The sequence below is a fragment of the Lingula anatina genome, chromosome 3 (assembly GCF_051362555.1).
Source record: "Lingula anatina isolate TDL-2025a chromosome 3, LinAna3.0, whole genome shotgun sequence".
Lineage (NCBI taxonomy): Eukaryota > Metazoa > Brachiopoda > Lingulata > Lingulida > Lingulidae > Lingula > Lingula anatina.
The window spans coordinates 15615943-15642287 of NC_141769.1; the positions used below are offsets into that span (position 1 = coordinate 15615943).

Here is a 26345-nt window from a genome sequence, read left to right on the forward strand (position 1 = left end):
GGGGTAATTAAATTGAAAAAATCTGATTTTTATTTCTTTTTACAGGACATAGAAGATGATGAGTGCCTCCAATGCGACATAGACTAACAAAGGGCACATCAACAAATTAAGGTTACTAAAAAATTTTCTTGGAATGTTTAGGTGAATTGAAAAAATCTAATCAATTCAGTTCTGCCAAACATAAAACCCTATACAAGTAGTTGTATTAACTTCTTCTAACGAAACTGGAGAAGACTTCCACAGTTCCATGGCAACAGCATTAGGGATTTTTTAGGTTGCACAACTTACTAATAAAACACACAATTGCAAAAACAATTGTAGGGATCACCTGATCTCAGGCTGTTATTTAGGCCTTCCACCATTGTAGGTTTTGGCCATGGATAATTTATGTGTCTGAGGTACCCTAAGATGTCTCGGCACACGTCCAAGCGGAAAGACCACATTCCGCCTAAGACCTATGTAACCCTGTTAAGTATTTATAGAAATATATGGTGAATTTTAAAATGTGATTTACTTTATTTGTGGCATACGTGAATTTAAGACATTTTAATGCATTAATTTTTGCATCCAATCTATAGTACAGTATAACTCATAACATATAACAAAATTCACAGTTCATCATTTGTCGAGATTAATATCAATGGATACAAGCTAAATACAGATACTAGTACTCTTATTTCAATATACTTAACCTTTATAGAATTCTAATCAAATTAAAAAAGATAATCTCCTTCATCGATGATGAATTGCATTATCTACTGGTGCAAATGTAATGTCAAAAATCTATTATGTGTAAAGGAACTACATCCAATACCCCTCAAATGAAATTAAAAAGTATGTCGTCTTATATCTGTCTAAACAATATTCAAAGTATCAAATATTAGGAAAAAAAAAACATACCTTATATAAAAATACCCTCAAACATAATATGTCAATGCAAATCTAGTTCTGTGTAAAAAAAGATGGAAATTTACTTCCATATACACACAGGGGAGGGCTGGTAACCACCAGTTCTTGAAGCAAAATCTAGTCATCCATGCTGCCCAAAGGAATTTGTAAACTGTGCAAATCTGATCAACTCCTCTTGCATTACTGTTTTCCTATTACTCACCAGAGACTTGAGGAAATCCTGCACACATACACCCCTCACCTGAACCCTCTCAGGTGGCAGTTCATTTATATTTGCTGTTATTGAAAGGGGATTGTCACTGTGACATGGTATAAATAACCCATCAGGAGTTTGTATCCAAGAGTCTGTGCCTTGTAAATCTCTCACTGGCTCAAACAATGCTGCATTCACCAGAGTAGCAAGATCACTACCAGAAAACCTGTAATAAGTAGATAAAGTGCTGGAATAACTTTACAGGTAATTTTCTTTTCTGCTCCTATCAATGTCACATACTGGTACTATTCATTTATGAAAAACACTTAACAAACTTAAGTTTCAAATGTTTTTCAGGCCCCAAGTATTTTCTGTTAAAGTTATAATAGGGTTGGCGGCCAAGAACAACACTATACCCAACTCTCTAAAGATCCCAAATATAAATATCATTTTAAGGTTTTACCCTTCAGTTTTCTGTGCCAAAAGGAGCCAGTCCTCATCAGACAGCTGCACATCATTGCCTTGACAGTGCAACCTCATAAGTGCATGCCTGGCCTCTAAATCAGGAAGGGGGATGTAGATGCGTTTCTGAAATCTCCTCAGGAAAGCAGGATCCAGCTCCCAGGGACAGTTTGTTGCACACAGAAGGAATATTCTATCAGAACTTCCTGAGCTGTCAGCTCCCTCCATCTGCTTCAAAAGTTCAGTTTTCACTCTACGCGTGTGCTCTTCCTCGTGTGAGCTCCTCTTGCGACACACGCTGTCAATTTCATCAATAAACACTACTGATCTTCCTTCCTGGCTTGTAGCATGCTGAAACAGTTCTTTGATCAACTTTTCACTCTCTCCAACCCAACTTGAAATGAGATCCGAGCTTGAGACACTGTAGAAGTTAGACCTGATTTCTGATGACACTGCCTGTGCTAGTCTACTTTTGCCAGTGCCTGGAGGACCATACAGCAGGATTCTTTGCCAAGGTTTACGCCCACCTACAATGTCAAACCCATTCAAAAATTTCAGAAAAACATGATCAAGGATTTGAAATACTGGTATACAGGTACCGAGGTACATGTAGTATTATGGCTATTTGAGTAGTGGCAAACCGTCAAAATTATTTTAAAATTTGACATAGAAAAATTTACTGTAAATCAGTTACTAATAAATTATTTAAAAACTAAATTATATTAATTAAAAGCAAAATATTTGAATGAAACAATGCGCATCATGCCTTTAACTTCCTGTTTTCTGATATAATTATAAATGTAGAAATTGGTTATATTCATTTCTTCTTTTAAGAGTGCTAACGAATAAAATATATCTTTATAAAGCAATAATTATGGGGAAAAAACATTAATTTACCTGTAAAAAGCTGTGGAAACTGCACAGGCATAATAATAGCTTCTCTCAAAGCCTGCTTGGCCTCCTCCAAACCTGCCACATCATTGAAACAAAACTGCCCCTTCAGTGCAATTGTTTCTTCTATGGCTTGGCGCCGAGCCTTTTTCTGCATATCACCTTGGTCATTTTTCTGTACACCTATTAATTCCATAGAATCGTTAGAACTTGAACTTCCAGCCTGTCGATCTAACTGTCTTATCTTAATAAGTAAGGTCTCCTGCTGATACAACAGAACTGTTGAAAGTTGGTTCAAAGCACCTATGATAAGAGGGTCAGTTTCTACAGAATGAATTTGGCAGATTAGATCATGAGCAAGAGAGATGTTTGTTTGCATTAAACCAATGTCCACATTTGCTTGCTTCTGACTTTCCATTGCAGCTATTTCTAAATATTCTGAAGCTGCTTGATACAATGTCAATGGGTCCATGTTCTCTGCCATTTGAGAACTTTGCCTTACTACTGTTAATTTACAAGTACTGTCCTGCAAACAAAAAAGTGTAAATGATTAAATGTATTTATCTTTTCCCAATTCAGGCCATAAAAACAGTAAAACCCTCAAATAACAGTACTGGACATTTTCTTCTGAAATGCACAAGCAACCAAAACATTACAGGAAACATTTAGAACTCAAATCATTTTTGATCATTAAATGGCAAAAACAATTGAATCCATGAGCAGGGACGAGTCGAGCAATGACTTGTGAGTAGGAAAATTTTTTAATTTTTTTATTCATTTATCTGTTCATGTTGATGAACATAATTTATGTGGGGACTTTGATCGATTTAAATAAATTGTTTGAAAAAATGTATTAACTTACTATTTTTTAAATTTAACTTTACCAATGAGATAACTACAAATTATCGTCATTTTGATGGCCCCGCGGATCTCGTTACATTTAGATGGGCCTAAAGTTTCTGGCAAACAATTGAAAAATTAGCAACGCTAACCAGAGGCAATACTCAAAGTAATTTATTTTGAAAACATGTTGAAAAGTTCAAAACCAAATAATCATCAGGATGGGAGGATACTTTGTTTTAGTTTTTGGTCTTATCGGTTCATGCTACATGTACAATCAGATGAGCCATGTACCATAACTGGACCTAAAAATAATGGATGGGTCTCTGAGGACCGCCTTACAAGGGCCAAGCTCTTGAAGACGGTGAGGGTCATGTGTAACTGTCCCAGATTGAAAGTCTTATCTATACCCAACACGGTCCCATGCACTGCTTGTCCGCTACAGCAAAAACTTTTAATATCAGCCATTTGTTTATCAGTAAACATGATAAATGTGGGGCACTTGTTTTTCTCGTGGATTATTTTCTTCAGGAATGGGTGGTGGTGCATTTCTCCATGTAGATGGGTAATATTTTCTGCCAAATTTGGACCTCCGGTACTGTTGGTGGGGCCTGCATTTTCCTTTTTGACACGATGAACCTTGCTTTGCACTTGTTGGAGGTTTGCCGGTCTCCTTGCCTCCTTTTCCCCTCTCAGCATACTTTCATAGATTTCCCTAGGCTTGGTGTTGCTTGCTTTTGAGGCAATCTCTTCAAGTACTGCAGGTTTTGTTTGTAAGTATGGCTGGGCATTAGGGTGTCTACTATTGCCATGTGGTGCTAGGCCTGGGTAAGTTCCTACATACTCCACTAGTAACCGATCTGGTTTTTCCTGTAGGACGCTAACTCTCCTCTTGTAGTTTGGGTCTTTTTTTAGAGTTCTATAGTTTCTTTGAAGAGTAATAACATGATCTGGTTGAGGTTCTAGAAGTATCAAGTTTCTTTTACGCCTAACTTGCTTTTCTGTATGGTACATGCCATTCTTTAGTATGACTTGCTTCCACTTGCCCTCTGTGTACGCCATTCTTGTAAGTGGAGAGGGACTTGGATTCCATGCCCCACAGTCATCCGATAAGTCCTGCTTAAGTCCTGCTTGAATACAAATAGCATTCTGATGATTATTAATAAGAAACATCACATTTTCTTTTTTGCCCGGGGGGATCTCAGTAATTGATGGAGAGGATTCGGAGTGCAGTAAAATTACCTCATCCATTGGCAAAAACCTCTTGTTGCGTAATGGTGTCCCACCTACTGCATTATCATTCGAGGACTGGTTGGGGTTACTGTCCTTGAGATCACTGCATTCAGAATGGAGATCGGGTGTAATACCCTCCAGTTCTTTAGATCTGTGGTCACTAATGAGGACCCTGCTGTTCCTCGTAGACTGGTTAGGTTCTGGCTGCATGTGCAGATATGTGGTCACTGTCATTCAAGTATAGCAGTTCACTCTCAGTGATGCTGTCATTCAGATCTATAATTATTGCTGGCTCCTGAGTCGATTCCACAAGTGTGCAGAAATGGTCTGGGCGAAATGTGTTAACCGCTTGGGGCACACCCACACATGTCCACATGATGGAGACTTCTGGACTGGAAGACTGTTGAATTCCTTGGCCCGTAACTTTTTCTGGACAAAGGTGTTGTTAAGAAATTCTCATTGAGCACTGGGGGACAATAGGACCTGATAAAAGAAATTAGGAAAAATTTAGAAAACTTTTAATGTAAAATTATTTCAATTCAATTTGAAATGTAATATAATTGAATGTAAATTCAGCTGGAAATGCATAGATTTCTCATAGACTTCCAAAAGTAGATAATTGTGCAGATAACAAATTGAAATGTATAAAAAAGACTGTTTCTGTATTTTTTTAAATTATAATAAAAAATAATGCACACACATCAAGTTTTGACAAAGAAAAAAAAAAGACAATAATGATGCACAAAATAGGTTATTTCTTTAATTTAAACCCAAATTAATCCAATGAGATTAAGCTCAAATTAAATGGCAGGGATTCATATCAATTATCTCAAAGTTATACTACTTTTAAAATATGAACTTACAATTAAACGTTAAGCAAATAACACTTAATTTGCGAAGGGGTGAATGTATAAATACCTGAGGGCCACCTTCAGTGCTGCACTTGCAGCATAGATGTGTGTCATCCCAGACCACTGGACTGTAGGCCGCATATACCTCGTTGTTGAAGACATCTGCAACAGTGCCACATAGGTAGCCTTTGTAGTGATGGGATTCAATGTCGTAGTCATCTTGGTGGGTGATTATCTCCATGGCTGTCAGGAGCTGAGGGTGCAGGTGGTGGTTCTCTGTGCCGTATAATCCAAGGGATAGTGCCCTGTATAGGCAGTTTCCATCAGTGCCCACCTTTAGAGGCTTATGGGTATTGAGCACTATTGGATGAAACAGCCTCAATACTTTTAATGACACTGGGTCTTCCTCAGCCAGGTTGGGTTGTGATCTCATTGGAAGTGAAACTTGATATGTTGTTAGCAGCAGCTGCTCTGATGCTACAGCATCCTAAGAAAGTAGAACAGAAATACCAGACATAAATGACAATGTTATGATGAATTGAATCCAGTTTGGTCATAAATTAGTCACATTTTCTATCTGCTTTCAGGAAATATATATATATATATATATATATATATATATATATATATATATATATATATATATATATATATATATTAGAACATTATCTTTAGAAAAAATATAAAACTTTTTGTTCTAAAATTATTTAGTGGAATACAGTATCATACCAATTAATTTTGGTGTTTCATTAATATTGCCATGGGGTTGAAAAAGACCCTGGTCGGTAGGAAAGTGCTCCAAAATATCTTGGGATTAGTAAGGTTTTGCACTGTACACACGGTAGTAATGTGTACTTGTCGAAAACCAGAAAATAAGCATTAAAGCAGGCAGAGGTTATAGAACTTGAACACAGTACCTGGGTAGGATTGTTTCTCAATCGCCTGCAAGCAGCTTCAAAATCGTAGACTAAATCTACTGTAAAGGCACAGCGATTGCAGATGAAGTTGGTATCCTCCTTACTCCAAGCACTAAACAAATCTTCAGTCATTGGAACACACAACCTAGAAAAGATAAGAATATATAAACCCACTGCACGAAAAGTATTCTCACAAATTTGTACAAGTTCATCATTTTGATGCATCTGTCAACGAGGCATATATATTCACTTCACTTAAATAATTTAAATTGCTGTTAACCTTGTCCAGAATGTTTGGAAAAGTGACCCAAATTCATGTTATAGGATTTCCTGCCCTCTCAAAATAAAAATTGTTTGAGAAACAAGTAATTTTAAAAAATCTGCCTAATGTACAGCTCAAATTTGTGCAAAATCTGACCGTTACAATACAAATGCAAGTTGCTTAAAACACAAAAATCCCCCCCCCCCCCCAAAAAAAAAAAGACGTTAGGTATACCGCTTCTAATGAAGGGGTTTATATTAACAGCATGTTGTTGAAGGCATATTTCAAAAGGCTATATGTACAGAACATGTACTGCAAACTGTTTTTTTACAGGAGTAATCAATCTTACTAAAATACAGGTTGAGGTGGAAAACCACCCTGATGTTACATACAGTAGATAATTAAAAATTGGTGATGATTATCCAGGTAAGCATTACGTTATACTTATAATATGACCAAAAAAAAAATGACATTTCAACTCAAATTGAGAAAACCAGCTTTATCTTGAGTATATGCAGTTTTTTTTTCTTCTCATTCTGGCACATTTCATTGCGTTAACACGATTCATATGGTAGTTACCAATTCCTAACATTCATAAATCCACCAAATCACAAATTGTGATTTCCATTTATATGTCTAAAAATTGTTGACATTTTAATTTGTTTTATTTTTACAATTCCAACAAAGAAAAGGTTCTTTGTTTATTTTGTAGCCAGTAATAAGGCCTACTGTTGATTAAAAAAAAAAAAAAAAAAAAAAAAAAAAAAAAAAAAAAAAAAAAAAAACCCGGTTCATTTACTAGAAAAGTTTAAGCAAAATTATTTAAAAAAGAAAAACAAAAACAGGTAAGCAATGATTAAGATACACAAGATATTGATATAACAAATCCATTAAGAGTTTGTTTGTGGAATCCAACTTCATGGTGTTATACATACCAATAATGCAACTGGTACAAATTTGTGTTTTCCCCCTACATGCTGAAACAAAACTTCAATATGTTGACTAGTATTTTATAATTTGATACACGGAATGAGAATAAGGTATAAGTGACTGTGTTATACTGGAACTTACATTTAGCAACTAACCGATGTTGCAGTCTTAGGTGCTAAGTTGAAACTGCAATCTCTGTTAATAACTAAAGAATTCAGAATTAAATATTCATGTTATTCTCAAAATACTATATTATTACTTATGAAAAATAAAATAAATTAAATTATAGGAAATATAATATATCAATAAATGCACAGAAAATTACACTTACTCCCAATACACTCAACAGCAAAACTTACCTATATTCCAATAATTTTACCCCTAAAAACACCATAGGAAGGGAGCCTGAAAATTTCGCTGTGAAAGTATATGGAGCACGTGGGCTCCCAACACCAGCCTCGATTTGGAGTCCACCCCGAAACTGGCGACCTTGACCTAATTACAGCCTCCGACGATGTATCTCTAGAAAGTTCAGCATATCACCTTTCTGGTGCAAATGTAAGATTATTTTTATGATCTAGAACCCAAATACGATCTCAAGGGGGTTTACTTTGCTTAACAGGAGATCTATATTGGTCCATTTCGGTCCACTTCGGCTCATTTCGCTCCATTTCTATCCATTTCTATGTTTAATAGGACCGGATACTAAATGCTGTAGCACGCACCAGCAAATGTGCCAGAAATCCTGAACAGGATACCTTTTAATAAAAATACTAAAATTTTCTACATATTTTTGTATAACAAATAAATAAAATATGTTTGAACTAGGAATAACCCACCGAAAGTCTTGATTCGGCAGAAAATTTCCTAATTTGCACTTGCAGACGAATTTTCAATCTTCATGGAAGCCGCCATTTTCCAAAATGTGATATCGAGGCTATATGTGCATTGTTATCTTTTAGCAAATGATTTGTATTTGAGTTTATTTGAAACTTTGCACTCCAGTTGTCCACTTGAAACATTTTATATGCATGTTTGGTGTCTCTTAAGATAACTAGTGTAAGTTTTAACTTTCTTATTACGAAAATGTGCTAATAGTGGGAACTATTTTAATGCGGAGAGAACAAGCTCCAGGCGTTATTTGAACTGTAAACAATATGGTTGCCACCGTTCAAAGTTGCCGATGTATCAAAGAACTTTAATTGCCCTCACCAACTATGGGTCCATAAATTCATGTTACAGAAGGTGAAAGGTGCGTGAAGTGTTTAGGAGCTGAGGCATTTTTTACTTAATTTCAAAATGGATGCGGATAAAGATGCTGCGCACCTTGCAGCCAAATTGTCGACTTTTTTGGAACAGCAACTTCAAGGGTTTGAGAAGAAGACGAAGATATCAAGACAGAAGAAATCAAGAAGTGCACCCATCCTCGGCCACATAGACCCACTCCCTAAACCAAAGGCAGATAGGGCACGGCCCATAAAGCCACACGAGGTAATTTATACTTGTGTTAGTGGTATGTGACATCGCTTGTATTGGAACTGTGTACAAGTAATTAAGCCCGTCAACAGTGCAGCTTACTAGTATATGGCTCTATTCCCATAGATTTTAGATCGATCTATCCCCGCGGGGAGTCTCACTAGATTACTTTCAGATAATCCGACTTAAATGTCCGTCCCGCCTACTACAAGCTGTAAGGGGATAATTAACTTTCGTGTCCGCCCGGCTGACAGCTATTTAGCGTGGACCCCCCAGGGAGTTAGGTCGATCTAAAGTAGGTCGATCTAATCTATGGAAATGGGGTGTATGTCTCCCATACACTCATGTTTGCCAATGTGATATTTTGCTTTTCTGCGACCTGTCTTTACAAAAGATATAAATTCTAATTGCAACATAAAAAGGTGCACAAATACTGGAGAGTGAAACTACAGCTATAATATCTAGTCATGTTTTGAAAGGTTACTAGCACCTGGTACTGATATAACACTTTGGTATAAACAACAGGATCCATGCTATTTACCTGTGTATAAATCAGGAAATGTTATATGGGATTTATTTGATTTTCAGAATTCCCCTTTCCTTGGAATCAACCTTCTTCCACCAGAGAAACAAGCTGCAGAAGCAGGTACTTGTATTGGTATTTTATTGATTAGTTGTATTTTTTTTACACTGGTGCTGTTATATTTAATAGATTTTAAACTGACTAATTGTGTACAATCAATTGAAATACCTGTCTACAGAATGCTTAGTTAGTAGTGATAGATTGTTAAATCTGAGGTAAAAAACCTGATAATAAGAAAGTGCGAACCCTGAGACTAATATGACATTTAATTCAGCAGAGCCATCCCAGCTTAGACAGAAAAGTAACAGGTTAAATGTCCCTCTAAGTCGTCCTGGGTCAACGACAACTCGAGCCACTAGAGCCTCTCAGACAGGAAGAGTGACTTCTGCAGCATCCACCAGGTAAAACACAAAATTGAGGCTCTTGTTGTTACTTTTAAAAACTATTGATTGTGAATATTTAGAATATGAATTTTATTGTAATATTTGTTAATAATGTTGAAAAGCTCTTACTGTGCATATTTGCAGATTGCTCTTGTTGGTCCTGCTCTTCCTCTTCTTCTTCTTTTTTTTTTTTACTAATTATTATTTGTCTGTTTTTATTTGATATTTGATTTTTACCCAAGATTTATTTTCTTAGAAATTTCTACATGTATATACATCAAAATTTTATATACTTTACAAGTAGCTCCTATTTAGAAAAGTTTATCACTTACTAGTAATTACATTGTCTGATCTGTTATAGACGAGTACCGTCCAGGCAATCCAGGGCAGCAGCCTATGGAAGTGTGGCTGGAGATTTCATTAAGTTTCCTAATGCAGTGCCCTTCCACAAGTCCCCTGTGGTTACAGTGCACCCTAAAGCCAACAAACACATCAAATCTCCCTTCAAGCAGAATGCAAATACTATTGAATTAGAAGTGGTGAGTTTTTGGTGATGTACTTTGATAAACATAATTATAGTTTTACTGTTGTTGCTGCTCTCATTTAGTGTATTGAATGGATTATACTGATCATTGTAATAAAAATGAACATTTACATTGGTACTTATATTACATATCTTGTGAATTATGTTTTAGAAGTTAAGGCAACAAATGTTACTAATAAAAACTTTTAGGGCCCATGATAGAATGATATATTTCTTAAACATACTTGTCAATTTTCAAGACGCGACATAATTATTATATAATTTACAATTTAGTTGATGTAGCTCAAATTTGGTAAATGACAGGTAGTCTCCCCTCCCATCCCCATTTATTTAAAAGAATTCAACAAAATTGACATGAATGAAATAGAAGAAAAATATAATAGTCTCATCCCCTTAAAGTATATTGTACTATTTTCTGTCTTATTAAACCATATAGAGCAATGTAGCTCCTGGACAAGATCTCAAGGAGAAGACAGCTTTAGCAACTTACCATGTGAGCCGAGTCCTGGCACAGCAACCTGTCAAACAGGAGATCAAGCACTTTGGAAGACTGAGGAAGGGAAAGTAAGACACAATTGTCAATTTGAGTAATGAACTTAATGTTAGGTCATCTGTTCAGGTAGATTTATACATAACACAGGTGAATTAATTGTATTGATAATCAACAGAGCTACAGAAAACCTTTTGGTATTTTGTAACATTCATCCACAATTTTCAAAGTTTAAGTTTGTTTTTATTTGTGAATTGTGCCTGAAAGTATAAAGAATATGGATCAATCACCTAGTTACAACAAATATTCTTAATATTTAATAATTAATGCTGTTTATCAAAAGGAAGTGTCAGTCTTTTCTTTGCTGCAACAAACTGAAATCTTTGCCAGAAGAATATTTTCACATGTACAATTTGTTATATTGTAGGTTGAAACCTTTGTTGGAGCCAGTAGTGTTAGATGGTCCTTCCATAGAACAATGCAGGGGCATAGTGGCAGGTAGAGGATCTTTTCCTAAAACTTTTCAGACTTGAGTCTTTTAAGTCTTAAAAAAAAGAAGTTTCCTAAAGTAAATTACAATACAAGTAAACAATAACAAATCAAATAACTTTGATGTTGAGTTGTAAAAACTCATTAATGTGTTATTTCAACTGAATGATCAAGTGTTCTTATAGGCAGTTTTTTGATAATACTATCATGTAGTTTATTCATCCAGTTGTATTAGATATTCATGCTTGTAACAAGACTGATAATAGTACCACTTTCATTCTTAGTAGACTGACTTAAGAACCTGAGAGGGATACCCAACATCATCAATTATCTAAACTGAATTGTAAGTAATAGATGTATTTAAGCTTTTAAATGAATTTTAAAAAAAATTCATGATTGCTTTCCAGATGCTCATTGTTACATGGCAAGTCCCAGTAAGTCCTCTCTGAGAAGAGAACAGCTCCTGAATTCCCTCACCAAGGATTACATAAGAGAACGCCCCAGGACAGCAGAGTCCATGCACCACACCTCAGAGGCATCTGACACTGAGGACAGGCAGAGAGAACTCGAGGAGGACTATGATGACTTTGAGGAGGAAGAGTAAGGGCTTCTTTTGTATTGATTGACAAAATTGGTGCAGAAGTAGTTTTATGGATGTCAGCAATTTTGAGAAGAATCATGGGTTGTTATACAACTTTCACGATTTGATTACATGATGTGAATTTTTATGTTGTTTTCAAAAATTGGCTGTTGAAGATACTTTCTCAATCAAAAAAAAAAAAAAAGAAAGAAAGAAAGAAAATGCTTGGTTTAATTTGCCAGAGTTTTATATAACATTCAAATGTTATTTCATAATTCTAGACCAGAAGATGAAGACTATGTTGATTATGATGTTGAACTAGATGAGAATGTGGTGCCACCAAATGGATACAATGTTGATATGTCTCATATACCAGGTAAATAATTTGTAATGACCAAAAGAGAAGAACCATTGGTTTAGGGATATGTTTAGAAGTAGTCTAACATAAGCACAATATAGTCTAAATGCTTGTTTATCTATCACCACATGCAGTTGACTATATTGCCTAATAGGGAACTTCTTGATTTGATATGTGATTATATCATCGAGTGCTATCAGTATTAGGATATTTATATAAGTTGTGCCATTATTGGACACACCTTTTGAAAGGGAAGTAAGTTTTTTTGTCTGTAAAAGAAGCACATGGAAGAAAATGAAATAAAAAACCCAATGGTATTTTGCACAAGGGTGTTTGTGTTAATTGCAAGTTCTTAAGTTAAATGCTGTAGATATATTAGTTTATCTGTTGCAATTGTTTCCTGTCTGTTGAAAAATGTCAATCTGTTTAACTTTGCTTTCAATTTCTTAAGGTGCTGAAATGTCAGAAGAAAATCTTATGACAGCAGAACAAGAAAAAGGTAAGATACCACTTAGTGAATGTGGTATCTAATTGTTAAATTGCTCTTATAAAAAACAGTTAATTAATTACATTAATATTGTATTTTATTATTATTTTTATTTTGCATTTATCTTTATCCATGGACAGTGATTTTATTATTTGTCCAGATTGTAGAAAGATATTAGTGGTGTACAGTTAAGAATTTGAGGGAGATTGTACACAATCCGTGAAAACTTTTGATTCTGCACATGAACTTTCAATTTTGTAGTCACATAACTTTCCTTCTAAATTCTAGAATCAGACATCAACAATCTTCGCCAAATGAAGGAAAGCCCAGAACAAGACATACAGGTGCCAACTGAAGCAGTCCTTGGCGTAACAGTAACCAACCAGCAAAAACCTAGAGTAGGAAGTGCAAAAACTATTCTCAGAGATCCCAATCGGCCAGTGACTGCCACTGAAGAATCTGGAAGGAGAGGGTCTGCCAAGACCGTCCGTTTTAAGGATTTCAGCTCAGAGGCTGATACAAAAGCTGGAGGTGATATGCTTGTACAGCAAGTGACCTCCTCTCTGGTTATTGAACAGTCAGAGGCCACTAGCCCTCAAGGTCTAAGTCACAGTGACACTGCCCAGTCTAGTAATGAAAAATCTGACAGTAAGGTTTCAGAACAAGGAGATGTAATAAAAGAAGAAGACCAAGGTCAGAAAAATGATGTAAACACAGGAGCAGAACACAGTGTGCCAAACAGTGAGACAACCACCGATTCACAGGGAGTCACTGGTATTGAAAGTTTAAAGGAAGTGGCAGTCGTGGAGGAAAAGTCAGAAACAGATGACAAGAAAACTTCAGGAAAAGTCAGTTGTAAAGATGATGTGGTAGATGAGAGTGTCAAGAAAGACGGGGATGATGATAATGATGATGACTTAAGTCATAACCCTAGTAACCAAAATGATGGTAAAAGTTCCACATCTGGGACACAAGCACCTGCTTCTGGTGGTAACGACAGTATTACTGATCGTGTAAATGGAGGCACTAATACAAATGGTGGTGGTAACAGTGACTGTAAAGAAAAACAAAATACTGATAACCAAAGAAAAGAAAGTGGGTCAGAGCTAAGTGGGAAGATTGATGAAAGAGCAAAGCAAAATCCAAATGTGATAACCCAAGAACAGTTTCAGTCCTACATAAGAGGGCATGCAGAAATGGCCCTGCAGTTCTCGCAGTTTTTGATTGATAAAAATCACTATCAAAAATTCACCAGGAGGCCAAACAGTGCTTCGATGAATGTGAGATCTAGACCTAGCAGTGGGAAAAAGGACAGTTTAAGAAAAAGACCTCTATCAGCTGGTGCCAACAAATGTAATTCATCCAGTCAGAATCAAGGAAGAGCTTCCCCAAGGAGAACACAGAGGCCTGGGTCATCCTCATCAGCAGGCAAGCGTCCTGGAAGTCGAATTGGTTTTACTTCCCCAGATAGACCAGGAAGTCCTGAAAAAGATCAGAGGTGGGTTTCAACCTCAAAAAGCCAGAAATCAAGTCCAAGAAAAGTTGATAGTCTTAAGCCCACAGTTTCAAAGCCTCCCACAGGAGCAGAAAACAAGCAGCTGAAAACAGGCAGAAGAAGCAGAACACATTCTCAACAAAAGAAGCTATCACCTAAAAAGGAGAACTTGCATCTGAAACAGGGAGATATATTTCTGCATAGTTCAAGAGTTTCTGATCCAATGTCCAACTCTAGAACTGGTCATGGCACCAGGGAATCAAGCAGAGCTAACCTTCATATAGACCTCAGCAACATTGATGATGAAGGCCTGGTCAGAGCCTACACTATGGATCATGAGACATATGAGGGGGCCTGTGGTATATGTGGCCTTGAAGCTGACATGTGCATATGCCCAAACAGTACTTTAAAGTCAAACCATGGAGAAATAGCCAAAGCTCCTCACGATGAAATTCTGGAAGACTTTGATGATGATGAACTGGGGATCTATGAGGACAGCGGTGAATCGGATGCGGAGTCGGAAAATGTTGATACAATATTAACGTTAGAGGAAATGGAAAATTCCCTATCACAGGTCCAGTTGGATATCAACAGAAAGTGTGTAGGGTTAGAGAAAATGAACAGAATTATTGAGTCATCCTTTTCTATGGGAGAATATGATATTGAAGGAATGGAAGACCCAGACATGTTGAAGCTTGATATTGATTCTGTTATTAAGGAAATGGCACCTGAGGTGATCTCAGGAGGTGCTGCCTCCTATAGGGAAGATACTGAGAGATTCTGGATGTCTACCGATTGCAAGAGGCTTCTGGCATCATACAGGTATAATTTTCTGTACTGTGAAATATAATTACTGAATGTACAAGTGTTCTTCTGTTTGATTTCCTTTTGTACAAATTGTCAATTAAATTGATTTTGTTTCAGCTCTCTTGTTTCATTGTCCATACTTAAAATGCTAATTTTTTTCTCTCTCTTGTGAAGTGACACATAGTAAAACGATGTCATTCATTACTGATTCTAATAAAAGGTCTAAGTGTAAAGCCACTATTTTCAGGTACAAGTGCATGACAGGTGGCACAGATTGTGCTGAGATGAGCAGCAGCCTTGTTGTCCCCAACTCCAACAGACATGATGATGGTGCTGAAGACACAGTCGTTTTTCTTAGCAGCAGGAAACAAGATGGGATTACTGAAGAAAAAGTCTTGTATTCCTCAAGACAAGAAAAGCAGATGGACACCATTGATTTAGTTGCCAGGGAAACGACCATGAGAAATCAAGGGTCTGCTGAGACTTCAATCCATGAAAGGAAGGCTTCTCAATCTGATCAGCCTAAAAGCTGTCAATCATTGGCTTGGAACCAATCGTGTGATAATGTCAGTGACAGTGGGTGTGGCTCAGAGGTGGAGCAAAGCTTGCTTGATGATTATGAAGGGCTGAGCAGAGGAGGCAGTGCAGCTGATTCAGTAGTTGATAAAGATGATGCTGAATCAAAAAACAAGGTATTTAAACTTAGATTTCATGTCAGTATGTATGTATGTATGTATGTATGTATGTATGTATGTATGTATGTATGTATGTATGTATTATTATTATTACTATTATTCACGTGCCTTCATTTGTGAGTTACATTTTTTCATTTATCCTTTTTAAAACCATGATATTTTAAAGGTTGATATGATGAATATTTATGCATAAAGTTGTTGTAACATATATCTTGTTTTTGTTTTCAGGTTTCCACACCAGCTGAAGAAGACAGGTAAATAAAGCTTAATATAGTGAATTCTACCCTGATTAAGCTACTCATAGATAGTCATGTTTGATTTTTGGATTTAAAAAATATGTTAATTGACATTTTTATAATGATTCAACTTTTTAATAGATTTTTTGAGAATTTGAAAAATTAATTTTGAAGTATCCTTCCTTTCTTCTTTTTCCAATGTATGGCATTGCATGAAATGACAGCTTTATTACGTAGATAATTTGAGAAAATCAATACTAATAATTCTTAGGCAGTCTCTTCAATCATGGTTCACTAAACCTTAGCCACTTACATTACATGCTTTGAGCAATTATGGCAAATTAGCCCAATAAAATATGTGATCGTTATAGCAACCAGACATGCCACATCAATACTGCTTCTGTTCAGTTTGTGTTGATCACTCTTTATTGGGTAAATTTTTTGGCTATTCGTGTAAATGCTCAATACATGAACATGTAGGTTTACATATCCAAAATCCCTGACTTAAGCTGAAGTTTAGCACTAAATCTCTAACAAATTCATTCAGTATTGGATAATTTGGTAGACCACAGATTATCATCTTATATGTTGCCATGTGACATGGATTGAAATCAATATTCCTGAATGCCAATAAAGGGTTGCCAGTTGTCTCATTTCTCAGAGAATATAGCAGAGAATACAGTGATGTGGAGAAGACATAAAAAGTAAAGTTAACAGTTATTTTTGTTTTCTTGTGCCATTCTTTATTGCAATAATAGACAAGCACATTTCTGTAATTGTCCGATGTTTATGAATTCATGGGTCTTTTCCTTTGTTTCAGCCGCCCAGATGTGACAGGCTTGAAGGTGATAGCCACAACCAAGACACTCTCTGCTCCTTCTAGGTAAGTCTGACCACACTGTGTAATAGCTTATTAGACAACTTGCAGTTCAAAGTTAAGCTAAGAGTCATCTTCCAAGGATGTAGATCTGTCCTTTTCTTTTTCGCCCTATATCAACTTAACAGATCAACTAAAACAAAGAAATGGCCCAAATTACACCCCTTATAGTTCTATAGAGATTATATTCTTTATTATTTGTAGCATACCTGGACACCAAGGAAATCAGAAATTAAGTATATAAAATGTAAGATAGGTGATTTTTAGAATTTGTCATTATAAAATATTATTCAGGTGTGATAAAAATTTGGAAGATGACCATACCCCTGTGGCTCCATACCCACCCATCTGTTTCCGTATCAATGCCAAGCCACCAGAGGGACACATGTACTACTTCGCCTATGGCACAGACATGAATCCAAACAGGTATGATTTATAATATAAAAGATTAAAGTTTGAGAAGAACTTGTTTAGGTTTGTCAATTTAAATTGTGTAAATTGTGTACACTATGAATGACACCTGTACTCATTTGAATCTTTAAAGTAGCGTAGGCAGCCAACAATGTTAACATGTAACATTAAAAGCTAAAATAGATTATTATAATGAGTTGTTTTTATAATTTTATTTCTCAGATTTGGAACTTATGTTAGGAAAAAGGCCTGCACAAGACTATGGGGACTCTTGTTTGGATTCCAGCTCAAGTTTAACAAGAGAGGTATAATTGTTTTCAACTCCAGGGTGTGTTCTTACATGGTTATTTTTCAGAAAATACTTCAAAGTTCAAACATAACCTTAAATATAGCAACATGGTGAAAGAATGTTTTAAGATGTTTTTGCTTTAAAGTAGTTGGGGAGGGGTATAAAGAAAGGTTTGAAATTTGAATAACACTTTCCTTGATTTTTGATGGAATATGTCTGTCATTAGTGGATCCAGTGGATGGTGATTTAAGTGGGCAGGTCCCCCATCCTGCCCCCCTCTTGCTCTTGATATTCTGGCTCCATCTCACATGCACATTGGAGAATCTACTGTCACACAGGCATATTTTTGTTGACCTTAAATTAATTTATTAAACCAAATTAGTGACAAATTTGGGAAAACCTATTGATTTAAATATTTCAGTATAGTATTTGAGTATGTGCATGTTTTTAGATGTATGATATGTCATTACAGGTGCTGATATTGAAGCTGGAGGCTTTCCCAATATAGAGTTCAATCCATTCTCCTCAGTGGAGGGTGTAGTGTATACTATTACACAGTCAGAGCTGGCCTTGCTGGACCAGTGTACTGGCTATCCTGAGGTAGGCCTGATGATCTATTATATATCTTTTATACCTTTATTAGTTACTCTAACTAGCATGTATTACAGATATTGTATGGAAAAGTGCTTTAATTTTATGATTAAGTGAGTTGCATGTTTGTGTTCTGTATGTGATTTTTTTTTTTGAAGATTTATGATTTTAGTTAATTACTTATATGTACGTTAGGTCACAAATCCAGTTAACTTTACAAAAGCTTTAAATTAAAAAAAATTATTAGTGTTACTAACAAATCATAGCCTTGTGGAAATTATTAAATGAAATTGTTTTATTTGGACTTATTGAGTAAAATGGCTGTCCTCTATTTCTAGCACTATGAACATGTGATGGTCCCAGTGTGGATGTGTAACAGCTCAGACCCCAGCACCCTGGGAGTGGCACAATATTGTGTGCCTGCTGTCACCTATGTAGCACAAGACAAGTGGATCACCAGAGGTGAATAAGGAACTGATTATTAATGTATTTAATACATTGGAGTTAAATGTTGGGAGGGTAAGCGGGTTTGCACCCCAATGTGCAGATTCAGCTTAAGTTTTTTTTCACATTCAGATTTTATAAAAAGTATTACATTAGATGGAGGGCATCTGGAACTTAGGGTGATATTTAGTATTATGTATTTCAAGGATGGAGTGCTAGGAGATGATATCATTTCGTAGGTTTTACGTGTTATGAATTCCATAGGTAAATCACTCTGAATTGGGTTTGTGTGTGTATTGTGTGTGAAAAAACAATGTGCACAGGAAAACACTTCATTAAAACCATTTGATCTGCCTGTCAATACCATTTTCTTGAAGATGAATACCAATGTTTAAGTGTCTAGGGTGCTATTAATACTGTATGCAAATACTTTTGGATCAATTTAAATATCTCCACATCCCACTCAGTTCAACCAAAAAACTTGGGACTACATGTAGATCGACCACATTAAATCTCCGTCTTTTATGGTTTTAAGATATCTTCGAAAATATTATACATAAAATATGTTTTTTATTTCAGAGGACTACCCTCTGGAGTTTGAATACAACCTTCACCAGTGCTTAAAGAGCTGTGACATGTTGTCTCCAGCTTACAAACAGCACCTGTTCCAGATGCAGGGCTCTGCTCAGGTTTGGTGACAGGTATAATTATCAACAGAAATTCTTCAAATGGGGACCAAGATTTTAATGGAGCTTTTTCAGAGACCTGGCAGTCAAAAGGAATGACTGACAACTTGATTTCTATCCTTGTGACTGACTCAGATCAGTATTATAGAGGCTATTCCGAATGAGGCTAAGGTCTAGCAGCTCTCAGTGAGGACCAGTATCTTTCAGTGAGAACTGGGCTCCGTATCTCCAAAGGTTCGCTATGTTGCGCATGTGCGCAAGTGTCTCGATTCCATAACCGATTCTATTTCGAGATACGGGGCCATGGTAGCTTTCAGCGAGGACTGGTAGCTTTGAGCAAGGACTGGTAGCTCTCAGTGAAAACAAATTTGAGTGAGGTCCAGCAGCTTTCTGGATGCTGTCCTGCAAAGAACATGAATAAGAATCACTTTGTTTTGCATATCTAGTTCTAGCATATTTTTGTTTTATTGAGCCATGAACATTTCTTGGGGACATGTGGCAGCTAGATACAATGATGATACATCTATTATGTATGCCTGATGGGCAACTATTTTTTCTTTTTACAGGGTTGTGAGGCATAATTTATAATTTTCCTAGAGGGGAAAAAGGTGGGTTTTGCCGTTTGAAGGATTTTTTTGTACAAGCTTACAAAAGTCAATTCCATTTAATGTATATTTAAGAGTCAGTCGATTTTTTATGCAGATTTTAAATGCTGTGATAACTGATTTATGATGTACTTGCTATTGCTGGTAACATTTTATGAGTGAATGATTTCAATATTTTGAGGTACCATTTAGTATTAATGCAATCTCAGAAATGCCTTTAGTGACCTGGATTAGATTTATACACTTATATTGATACAGTAATTGCAAAATAATCCGTCCATTTTACATAACCTCAGTGTGATATCAAAGAATTAAAACTTGTATTTTTCATATATTATTTCATGTACATTCTAGCCAGTCCATGACACAAATTGAAGCACTACGCACATTAAATTTTGAGTTTTGTTGTGATCATCAGCAAAAATTAATATTTTGCTGTTTTTATTGAGACGTACTAATTCTGATGGTATTTTTGGTGAATTATGATAATCTTATTTGAAGTGTTTTGCACTTTTTATTTAAAACAAAAATATAGATTATTTGGCATAATACCTTTAATCTTGACTGTTAAGCAAATGAAATATTATGAAACAGTGACAGAATTATTGTAGTGAACTTGTAAGAAAATTTTCTTTTACATGTGACTTAACTACAGTCTGCAAGGGAGCACAGAAAAATCTTAAAATGATTTTTTATACATGAAACATTTACTTTTCAACTTTCCTATATTACATTTTCCATGGCAAAGAGTAAATAAAAATCAGCCGATAATTTACAAACTTGAGAAGAGTTTTATTTACATGCAAATAAAGAAAGTGAAATATAATCTGATGAGTAATATCCCAGATCAAGTCCTGAACTTTATTCTCACCAGAACTTTGTACTTGAAATTATAATTCTTCTATCATCCCAATATGGCCCTTTAAAAATAACTCCAAAATAGTTTTATAACAAATATAATGTCTTGTGAGATTTAATATATACAAAATACTGCTGATCCCTTGGTATGTGTGAACACTTGATGGACGGAATGTTTTCACTTTGTTCTTTACCCACAATACACTACTTTCCGCTTTCCTTCTACTTCATCACTTTTTGCCATCTTGTGCTGCAAGTAAAAAAAGCAAAAATTACTGTGAATCAAAAATTAATTATGTTCAGCTAATACGATTCAGTTTTTTTGTTTCCCTTTTTGGCTTATTTTCTTTTAGTTCCTAACAAACATTAAATACTCCAAATGGGCCATTTTGGTTTTTAGCAGTATATATACAATGAATTGCAGTTAGGTGAAAAATTGAATAAAAAGATGTTACTGACTTAAAATATAAAAAACAGTACTGCAAACGCCACAACTGTGATTTACAGATATCCAAATTCAAAACAAAATGTATTCAAAAAAGTTAAACAATAAAGAGCATTTAAAAAAAGAAGTGCTTATAGTCCAAATATTGCCAACAGTCATTTAGTATTTTTTTAAATTCAAAACAGCATTACAGTCAGTGTGTCTTATTAAAAAAATGTCTTTTTTTTTTAATTTGAAACAGGGTGCAAATAAAACTGGAATTCTATTAAAAGTGCAACTAGTGTCACATCATCTTGTCAAACATATTTGTGTGCATCTCAAACGTGTGGCAGTATTGTAATTGTTCTTGTGTTACTTGCACCCACTTTTGGTCTACAGTTCTTATTCCTATAAAACGGTGACAGAAAACAATTAAAAGTGTAAAAGTGAATGCTGGTCAACCATCAATAAATCCAATGGAATTATGCAATAAAAAAGTTGCTGGTGAAAAGCCATTAAATAAGTCAGTGCAAAAAGTTAAAGAAATAAATGCAGTGACTAGTAGTCTGTTACAATTTATCAAAGCCAGCACATAAAAAAACATTTTAAAATTTAAGTTATAATAACAGTATAATATGATATAATTCAGTTCTCTTGGAGGGATCAGATCAGTTGTCTCTGTGCATGCACACATTTAAAATACCTGTATTCAAACCAATAAATACACAGTCAAACAAAACATAGTCTTTCCACAATGCAAAGAACATCTTTATCCTCCCAATAGGGAAAAAAGAGGTAAAAGAAAAGGAAAGAAAATAAAAATAATGCAAGGCAGCCTGACCACAAAACTTAACTTATACCAATCTCTCATTTAACAGTGTATCTGTTAGATCAATTCTGACTGCATAATTAAATAAAATACTTGAATCTGACTACATGCTGATTTCAAGCAAGAGTTAATGCTGCTCCAAGACTATCTAAAAAGCTATAATTATAAGAACTTTAAAAATAAATCAACTACTGTGCATAATCATTATTCTAAGATATAGCAACAGCTTATGTTGTATGTAGTCAGGCATCTTTATTCTAAACAAAAAATAAAATATAGCACAAACTAAAACTGAAGATGTCAAATATCTATGCTTGTTTGTTAAAAAAGCTGTAAGAACTAAATTTTTAGAAATGCAAACAGTTGTAGACTGTTCCACTTCATTCATGCGTACCACTGTCACTTTACATCACATGCAGCTATTTGCTTTTAACAGGACCTGAGTAGAAAAATCAGGAGTCAAGAGAGAGTAACATTTGCTGGACAAATTAACCCCCTGTGTCCTTTTTGGTCAATTTCCTATCAATGTCTTCAGTCCATTATAGTTCATTAAAGTTAATTTATATCTTTCCACCATGCATTTATGTATGACAAAAAATATATTCATTAAAATATGTAGAAAAAATTTCCACACTGATGATGCCATTCAAAACAAATGCACTATAGACACTTGAGGCAAATCAATTGTTACTACAACCCACTAAAATAAGCTATTATCAAATATTCACAGAAGAAATTAGAAGACAGCATAAGGTTTTTCCAGAATTAAATGTACCTGTATATACTGTTATCTTTAGTAGTGATAGGTATGTAGTATTACTGCAGTTAAATGAACCATCATGCAAAACAGGAATATTTATTTGAAAGAAGTCAACAGGACCACACCCAACATCACAAAGTGAATTTTGTAATGTTTCAGCTTCTTTGCAGTCAAGTCTTCCCCCTTCAAGATTCTGCTAAAAATTGATTCTAAACAAAATTTAGGTTCATTCAAGAATTTGTAGCTGGGAATCAAATATCCAGCTTTAATTGATGCATCAGATGACATTTAAAATGATGATTTTGGATATTTTTTAAAATCAAGGACAGTAATATAACTTGACTGCACAGCATAGTGTTACATTTTCCATAACCTTCAATTCATAAAATGTCAAGCAATCAAATTTCCTTCCATCACACATCTTTAGTCAGCATATTCAGCAGATCCAAGGGATCCTTCACCTCCCCCCCCCCTTCACATCCCTTCCCTAAAAAGGGAAAATAAGCACTTGGCTAATAGGCCAAAAGGGCAAACGTCAACACTTCCCCTCCTCAAAAGAAAAAAAATATCCCCCCCCCCTTGGATCTGCCATTGTCAATCAATCATTAAACAGGCACTGATCACAAAATATATATAATACACATACAATGATGCATGATGTACATGTGACATCATTCACCTTTACATTGATATCGGCCTTAAGCAACAAGCAGAGTGTTTTTTTTATATATATAATATATAATATATATATAAAAAGGACTGACTTATATGAAATATGGGAATATTTTTTAATGTTCTATCAGTAAGGCCAAACAGGACACAAAAAGCCCTGCATTTTATTTCTTACATCTTAGCAAATTCAAGTGGAAGTATGAAACTTACGTGGCTCTGACAACTTAACCCAAATTGGAGCAAATATTTCATCAAGTTCCTGTTTTTTGAGAATAAAGTCTTGAGTGGTGGCATCAACAGTAAGGTCTACCCAGTCAGACTTCTCTTTACAGGCATTCATGCAGATATTCTGAAGTGTATTTAAATAATCTTTTAGTCTAATGCAAAGATAACAGTTCTTGTTCACTAAATAGTAATTTACAGTGGTCAACTAAATAAAATTATTAATTCAAAATACACTACTTGCAACATAAGCAATTGACGACTGATCTGAAAATCATTCATGGACCAATTTTTTTTAATACAATTATAGTAGTAAATTTTACTATTACAAACTACAATACATCAGTTGAATCAACATTATAAAAAAAATCAATTCAATACAAATCATTACTATTGCTATGAAAAATTCAACTGTCTTTTTTTTTTTTTTTCATCATTAAATGCAAGACAAATAAGCGAAACATAAAATTGTGAAAATTTTTTAAATTATACCCGGTCATCCTTGGTAAGTCTTCCTTGTATCTTTTCTGGATCTGCAAGAGTTTCTTGCATGGCTCTAATTGTGTCTTGAAGAAAAACTTTGGCCTCTGGAAAGGGAGAGGGGGAGATGTGAAAAGTGAGTACTAGTACCAAGCTTCTGTATACTCCTAAATTTCTCATTACAATAACTCGCATTTATGCGTGTACAGAACTGTTCAATCTGCATTTATAAAAAGCTGTCAGTAAATGATTTATTTCTTTTTTTCTGCAGCCAGAGTTTACATCGGTTTCTGTAGTGAACTGTTAATAAAATAAACTTACCATAATGTGTAACAGTGTTCAGTACATAATATTATGTAAATTAAGACTTTACATGTACTTCTCATGAACAAATGAATTTAAAAACACCCATTTAATCAAGATTTGAATAATATCTTTAAAACCACACAAAATATATCTCACCGGCCCAGTCTAAGTAGTCCACACACTCTGCATGGTTGTACCTGAGCGCCACCTCCCGGGCACGCTCTCCGTGTACAGTCTTCTGCTGCAGGTCGGCCCCATTGTCTACCAGCAGTTTGAGGACATCTATCCTGCCCCAGGCTGCTGCGCGGTGGAGAGGAATGTAACCTAAAACCAGAAAAAAAATTGACAAGTCCTGTTGTTAAATCTAATGGAAACAAGTTAATTCTGAATAACAAAATTTGAATTGTTTTGCGTTGCCTGCATGTTATCTATTAATTATATCTGAACCCTGAATCTCTTCCATTCTAAAACAATGCAGTTCCCAACTAAATATGGTCACAGCAAGACTGACTTCCTTGTTATATATATATATATATATATATATATATATATATATATATATATATATATATATATATATATATATATATCCTCCTAAAATACTAAAAGCTCTTAAACTAAATTCTTTATTGATAAACACCTTCACATATAAAGTTCAATCATCAGATTACTAGTATAGACTTAACATTTATCTACATCAAATATATAAACAAATAAATAATTAAATAGATAGCTGCACAATTATAAAGTATACATATGAATGAAGTGTTTTATAATCACATCATAGATTAGGTTTGATCCACTCGCCAAACCACTTGCTCACAGTGAGTGGATCACACCTGAGCATCAACAGTTACTGTAAAAATTATAACACAATGGTTATAGTAATTTCATGGAAGTGATGACTTAATCTAAGATCAGATCTGAGTATGACCAGGAGCTATGAGCTGGGCTCTTCTTTCTATGCATTTTTGGACAAGTATAAGAAGTAACTTTACCCCAGTAGTACATGTATGTCAATTTCCCCAGATCCCATGTATATTTAATATCAAACTGGAGATATGCGTGGCAAGGTTTGAGCCCGCAATATGCATATCTTGTAAGTGTGTGTGTGTGTGTGTGTGTGTGTGTGTGTGTTTGTGTGTGTGTGTGTGTGTGTGTGTGTGTGTGTGTGTGAATGGCGGAGATGGGGGGGGGGGAGACTTGGGGGGGTGCAATGTACTATACGTACCTTGACATGACGAACTATTTACTTCTCCTCCTCTTGTTATAAGTTCTTTAGTCATATCAAGCCTTCCTAAAGTAGAAGACAAATCTAAAGGAGATTTCCCCTCATCATTTCTTTGGTTTAAATGTTCAAGTGCCTTCTCCTTGTAAGGATCTTCCTCATTTTCAAAGAACTGAGCAAATCTTGTGGGGTTATTTTCAAGTACACAGTGCCAAGCTAAGTTAACATCATCTGGAAATTCTGGCTCTTGAGGAGTTTCTTCGCCTGGATCGGCAGTCGACATAATTGGAAGAACAAGTATCTTAGGTTAATTGTAGCCTTTTTGCAGTTAAACTCGAAATCTCGCTTCACTATGCAAGGGAATTCCCGTCGTTACTTACAACAATGTGACGTCACTGCCAGCCTAAACGCTTATGTTACTTTCTTTGTTATTGGGCGAACTCTGACTGAGAATAACTCTGTTTATACAAGAATTTGTCTAATAAACTTCGATGTTAAGCAACTTTATTTTCCTATTCTTAGTGAAAAGTTGACATTCTAAATCATTAACTG

At 35.2% G+C, this 26345-nt stretch overlaps 3 protein-coding genes across 9 annotated transcripts; 1 reads left to right on the forward strand and 2 right to left on the reverse strand.

Moving 5' to 3' along the window:
- Positions 1-56: 56 nt before the first annotated feature.
- Positions 57-20793, forward strand: LOC106155919 (uncharacterized). Of its 4 annotated transcripts, none has more exons than XM_087008295.1 (19): positions 57-111; positions 8731-8979; positions 9553-9610; positions 9822-9948; positions 10292-10469; positions 10911-11038; positions 11392-11462; positions 11861-12053; positions 12315-12409; positions 12843-12890; positions 13167-15195; positions 15428-15872; positions 16104-16129; positions 16932-16994; positions 17283-17414; positions 17622-17704; positions 18161-18288; positions 18618-18741; positions 19303-20793. In XM_087008295.1, the coding sequence occupies exons 2-19, from the start codon at positions 8788-8790 to the stop codon at positions 19419-19421; spliced, it is 4239 nt and encodes a 1412-aa protein (XP_086864421.1). In that variant the 5' UTR covers positions 57-111; positions 8731-8787; the 3' UTR covers positions 19422-20793. The 4 variants fall into 4 exon arrangements, with proteins under 4 accessions (XP_086864421.1, XP_086864422.1, XP_086864420.1 ...); XM_087008296.1 differs by lacking the exon at positions 57-111 and adding an exon at positions 7901-8046; XM_087008294.1 differs by lacking the exon at positions 57-111 and having other exon boundaries at positions 8411-8979.
- LOC106155921 (vacuolar protein sorting-associated protein 4B-like) lies at positions 493-8412 on the reverse strand. 3 transcript variants are annotated; one of them, XM_087008298.1, is made up of 6 exons: positions 7848-7989; positions 7494-7535; positions 6297-6441; positions 2462-2981; positions 1566-2091; positions 493-1328 (listed from the first exon to the last, which is right to left on the reverse strand). In XM_087008298.1, exons 3-6 carry the CDS (start codon positions 6426-6428, stop codon positions 1031-1033), a joined length of 1476 nt encoding a protein of 491 aa, XP_086864424.1. In that variant the 5' UTR covers positions 6429-6441; positions 7494-7535; positions 7848-7989; the 3' UTR covers positions 493-1030. The 3 variants fall into 3 exon arrangements, with proteins under 3 accessions (XP_086864424.1, XP_013386414.2, XP_086864426.1); XM_013530960.2 differs by lacking the exons at positions 6297-6441; positions 7494-7535; positions 7848-7989 and adding an exon at positions 8328-8412; XM_087008300.1 differs by lacking the exons at positions 6297-6441; positions 7494-7535; positions 7848-7989 and adding an exon at positions 8328-8400 and having other exon boundaries at positions 2462-2638.
- Positions 20786-26197, reverse strand: LOC106176078 (ankyrin repeat domain-containing protein 45). 2 transcript variants are annotated; one of them, XM_087008302.1, is made up of 6 exons: positions 25797-26197; positions 24722-24889; positions 24272-24366; positions 23768-23906; positions 22520-22564; positions 20786-21122 (listed from the first exon to the last, which is right to left on the reverse strand). In XM_087008302.1, exons 1-5 carry the CDS (start codon positions 26074-26076, stop codon positions 22545-22547), a joined length of 702 nt encoding a protein of 233 aa, XP_086864428.1. In that variant the 5' UTR covers positions 26077-26197; the 3' UTR covers positions 20786-21122; positions 22520-22544. The 2 variants fall into 2 exon arrangements, with proteins under 2 accessions (XP_086864428.1, XP_086864427.1); XM_087008301.1 differs by lacking the exon at positions 22520-22564 and having other exon boundaries at positions 25797-26196.
- Between the last annotated feature and the right edge of the window lie 148 nt (positions 26198-26345).

What these genes read in the sequence shown, in the direction of transcription:
- LOC106155919 (XM_087008295.1), top strand. Translation starts at nt 8,788, where the DNA reads ATGGATGCGGATAAAGATGCTGCGCACCTTGCAGCCAAATTGTCGACT. An exon ending in ATACTATTGAATTAGAAGTG is followed by an intron (nt 10,470 to 10,910) that starts GTGAGTTTTTGG and finishes TAAACCATATAG; the next exon opens with AGCAATGTAGCTCCTGGACA. An exon ending in AGACAAGTGGATCACCAGAG is followed by an intron (nt 18,742 to 19,302) that starts GTGAATAAGGAA and finishes TTTTTATTTCAG; the next exon opens with AGGACTACCCTCTGGAGTTT.
- LOC106176078 (XM_087008302.1), bottom strand. Translation starts at nt 26,076, where the DNA reads ATGTCGACTGCCGATCCAGGCGAAGAAACTCCTCAAGAGCCAGAATTT. An exon ending in AAATAGTTCGTCATGTCAAG is followed by an intron (nt 24,890 to 25,796) that starts GTACGTATAGTA and finishes TTCTGGTTTTAG; the next exon opens with GTTACATTCCTCTCCACCGC. An exon ending in GACTTACCAAGGATGACCGG is followed by an intron (nt 23,907 to 24,271) that starts GTATAATTTAAA and finishes AATACACTTCAG; the next exon opens with AATATCTGCATGAATGCCTG.
- LOC106155921 (XM_087008298.1), bottom strand. Translation starts at nt 6,428, where the DNA reads ATGACTGAAGATTTGTTTAGTGCTTGGAGTAAGGAGGATACCAACTTC. An exon ending in TGAGAAACAATCCTACCCAG is followed by an intron (nt 2,982 to 6,296) that starts GTACTGTGTTCA and finishes TTTTGTTTGCAG; the next exon opens with GACAGTACTTGTAAATTAAC. An exon ending in TTGGCACAGAAAACTGAAGG is followed by an intron (nt 1,329 to 1,565) that starts GTAAAACCTTAA and finishes TACTTATTACAG; the next exon opens with GTTTTCTGGTAGTGATCTTG.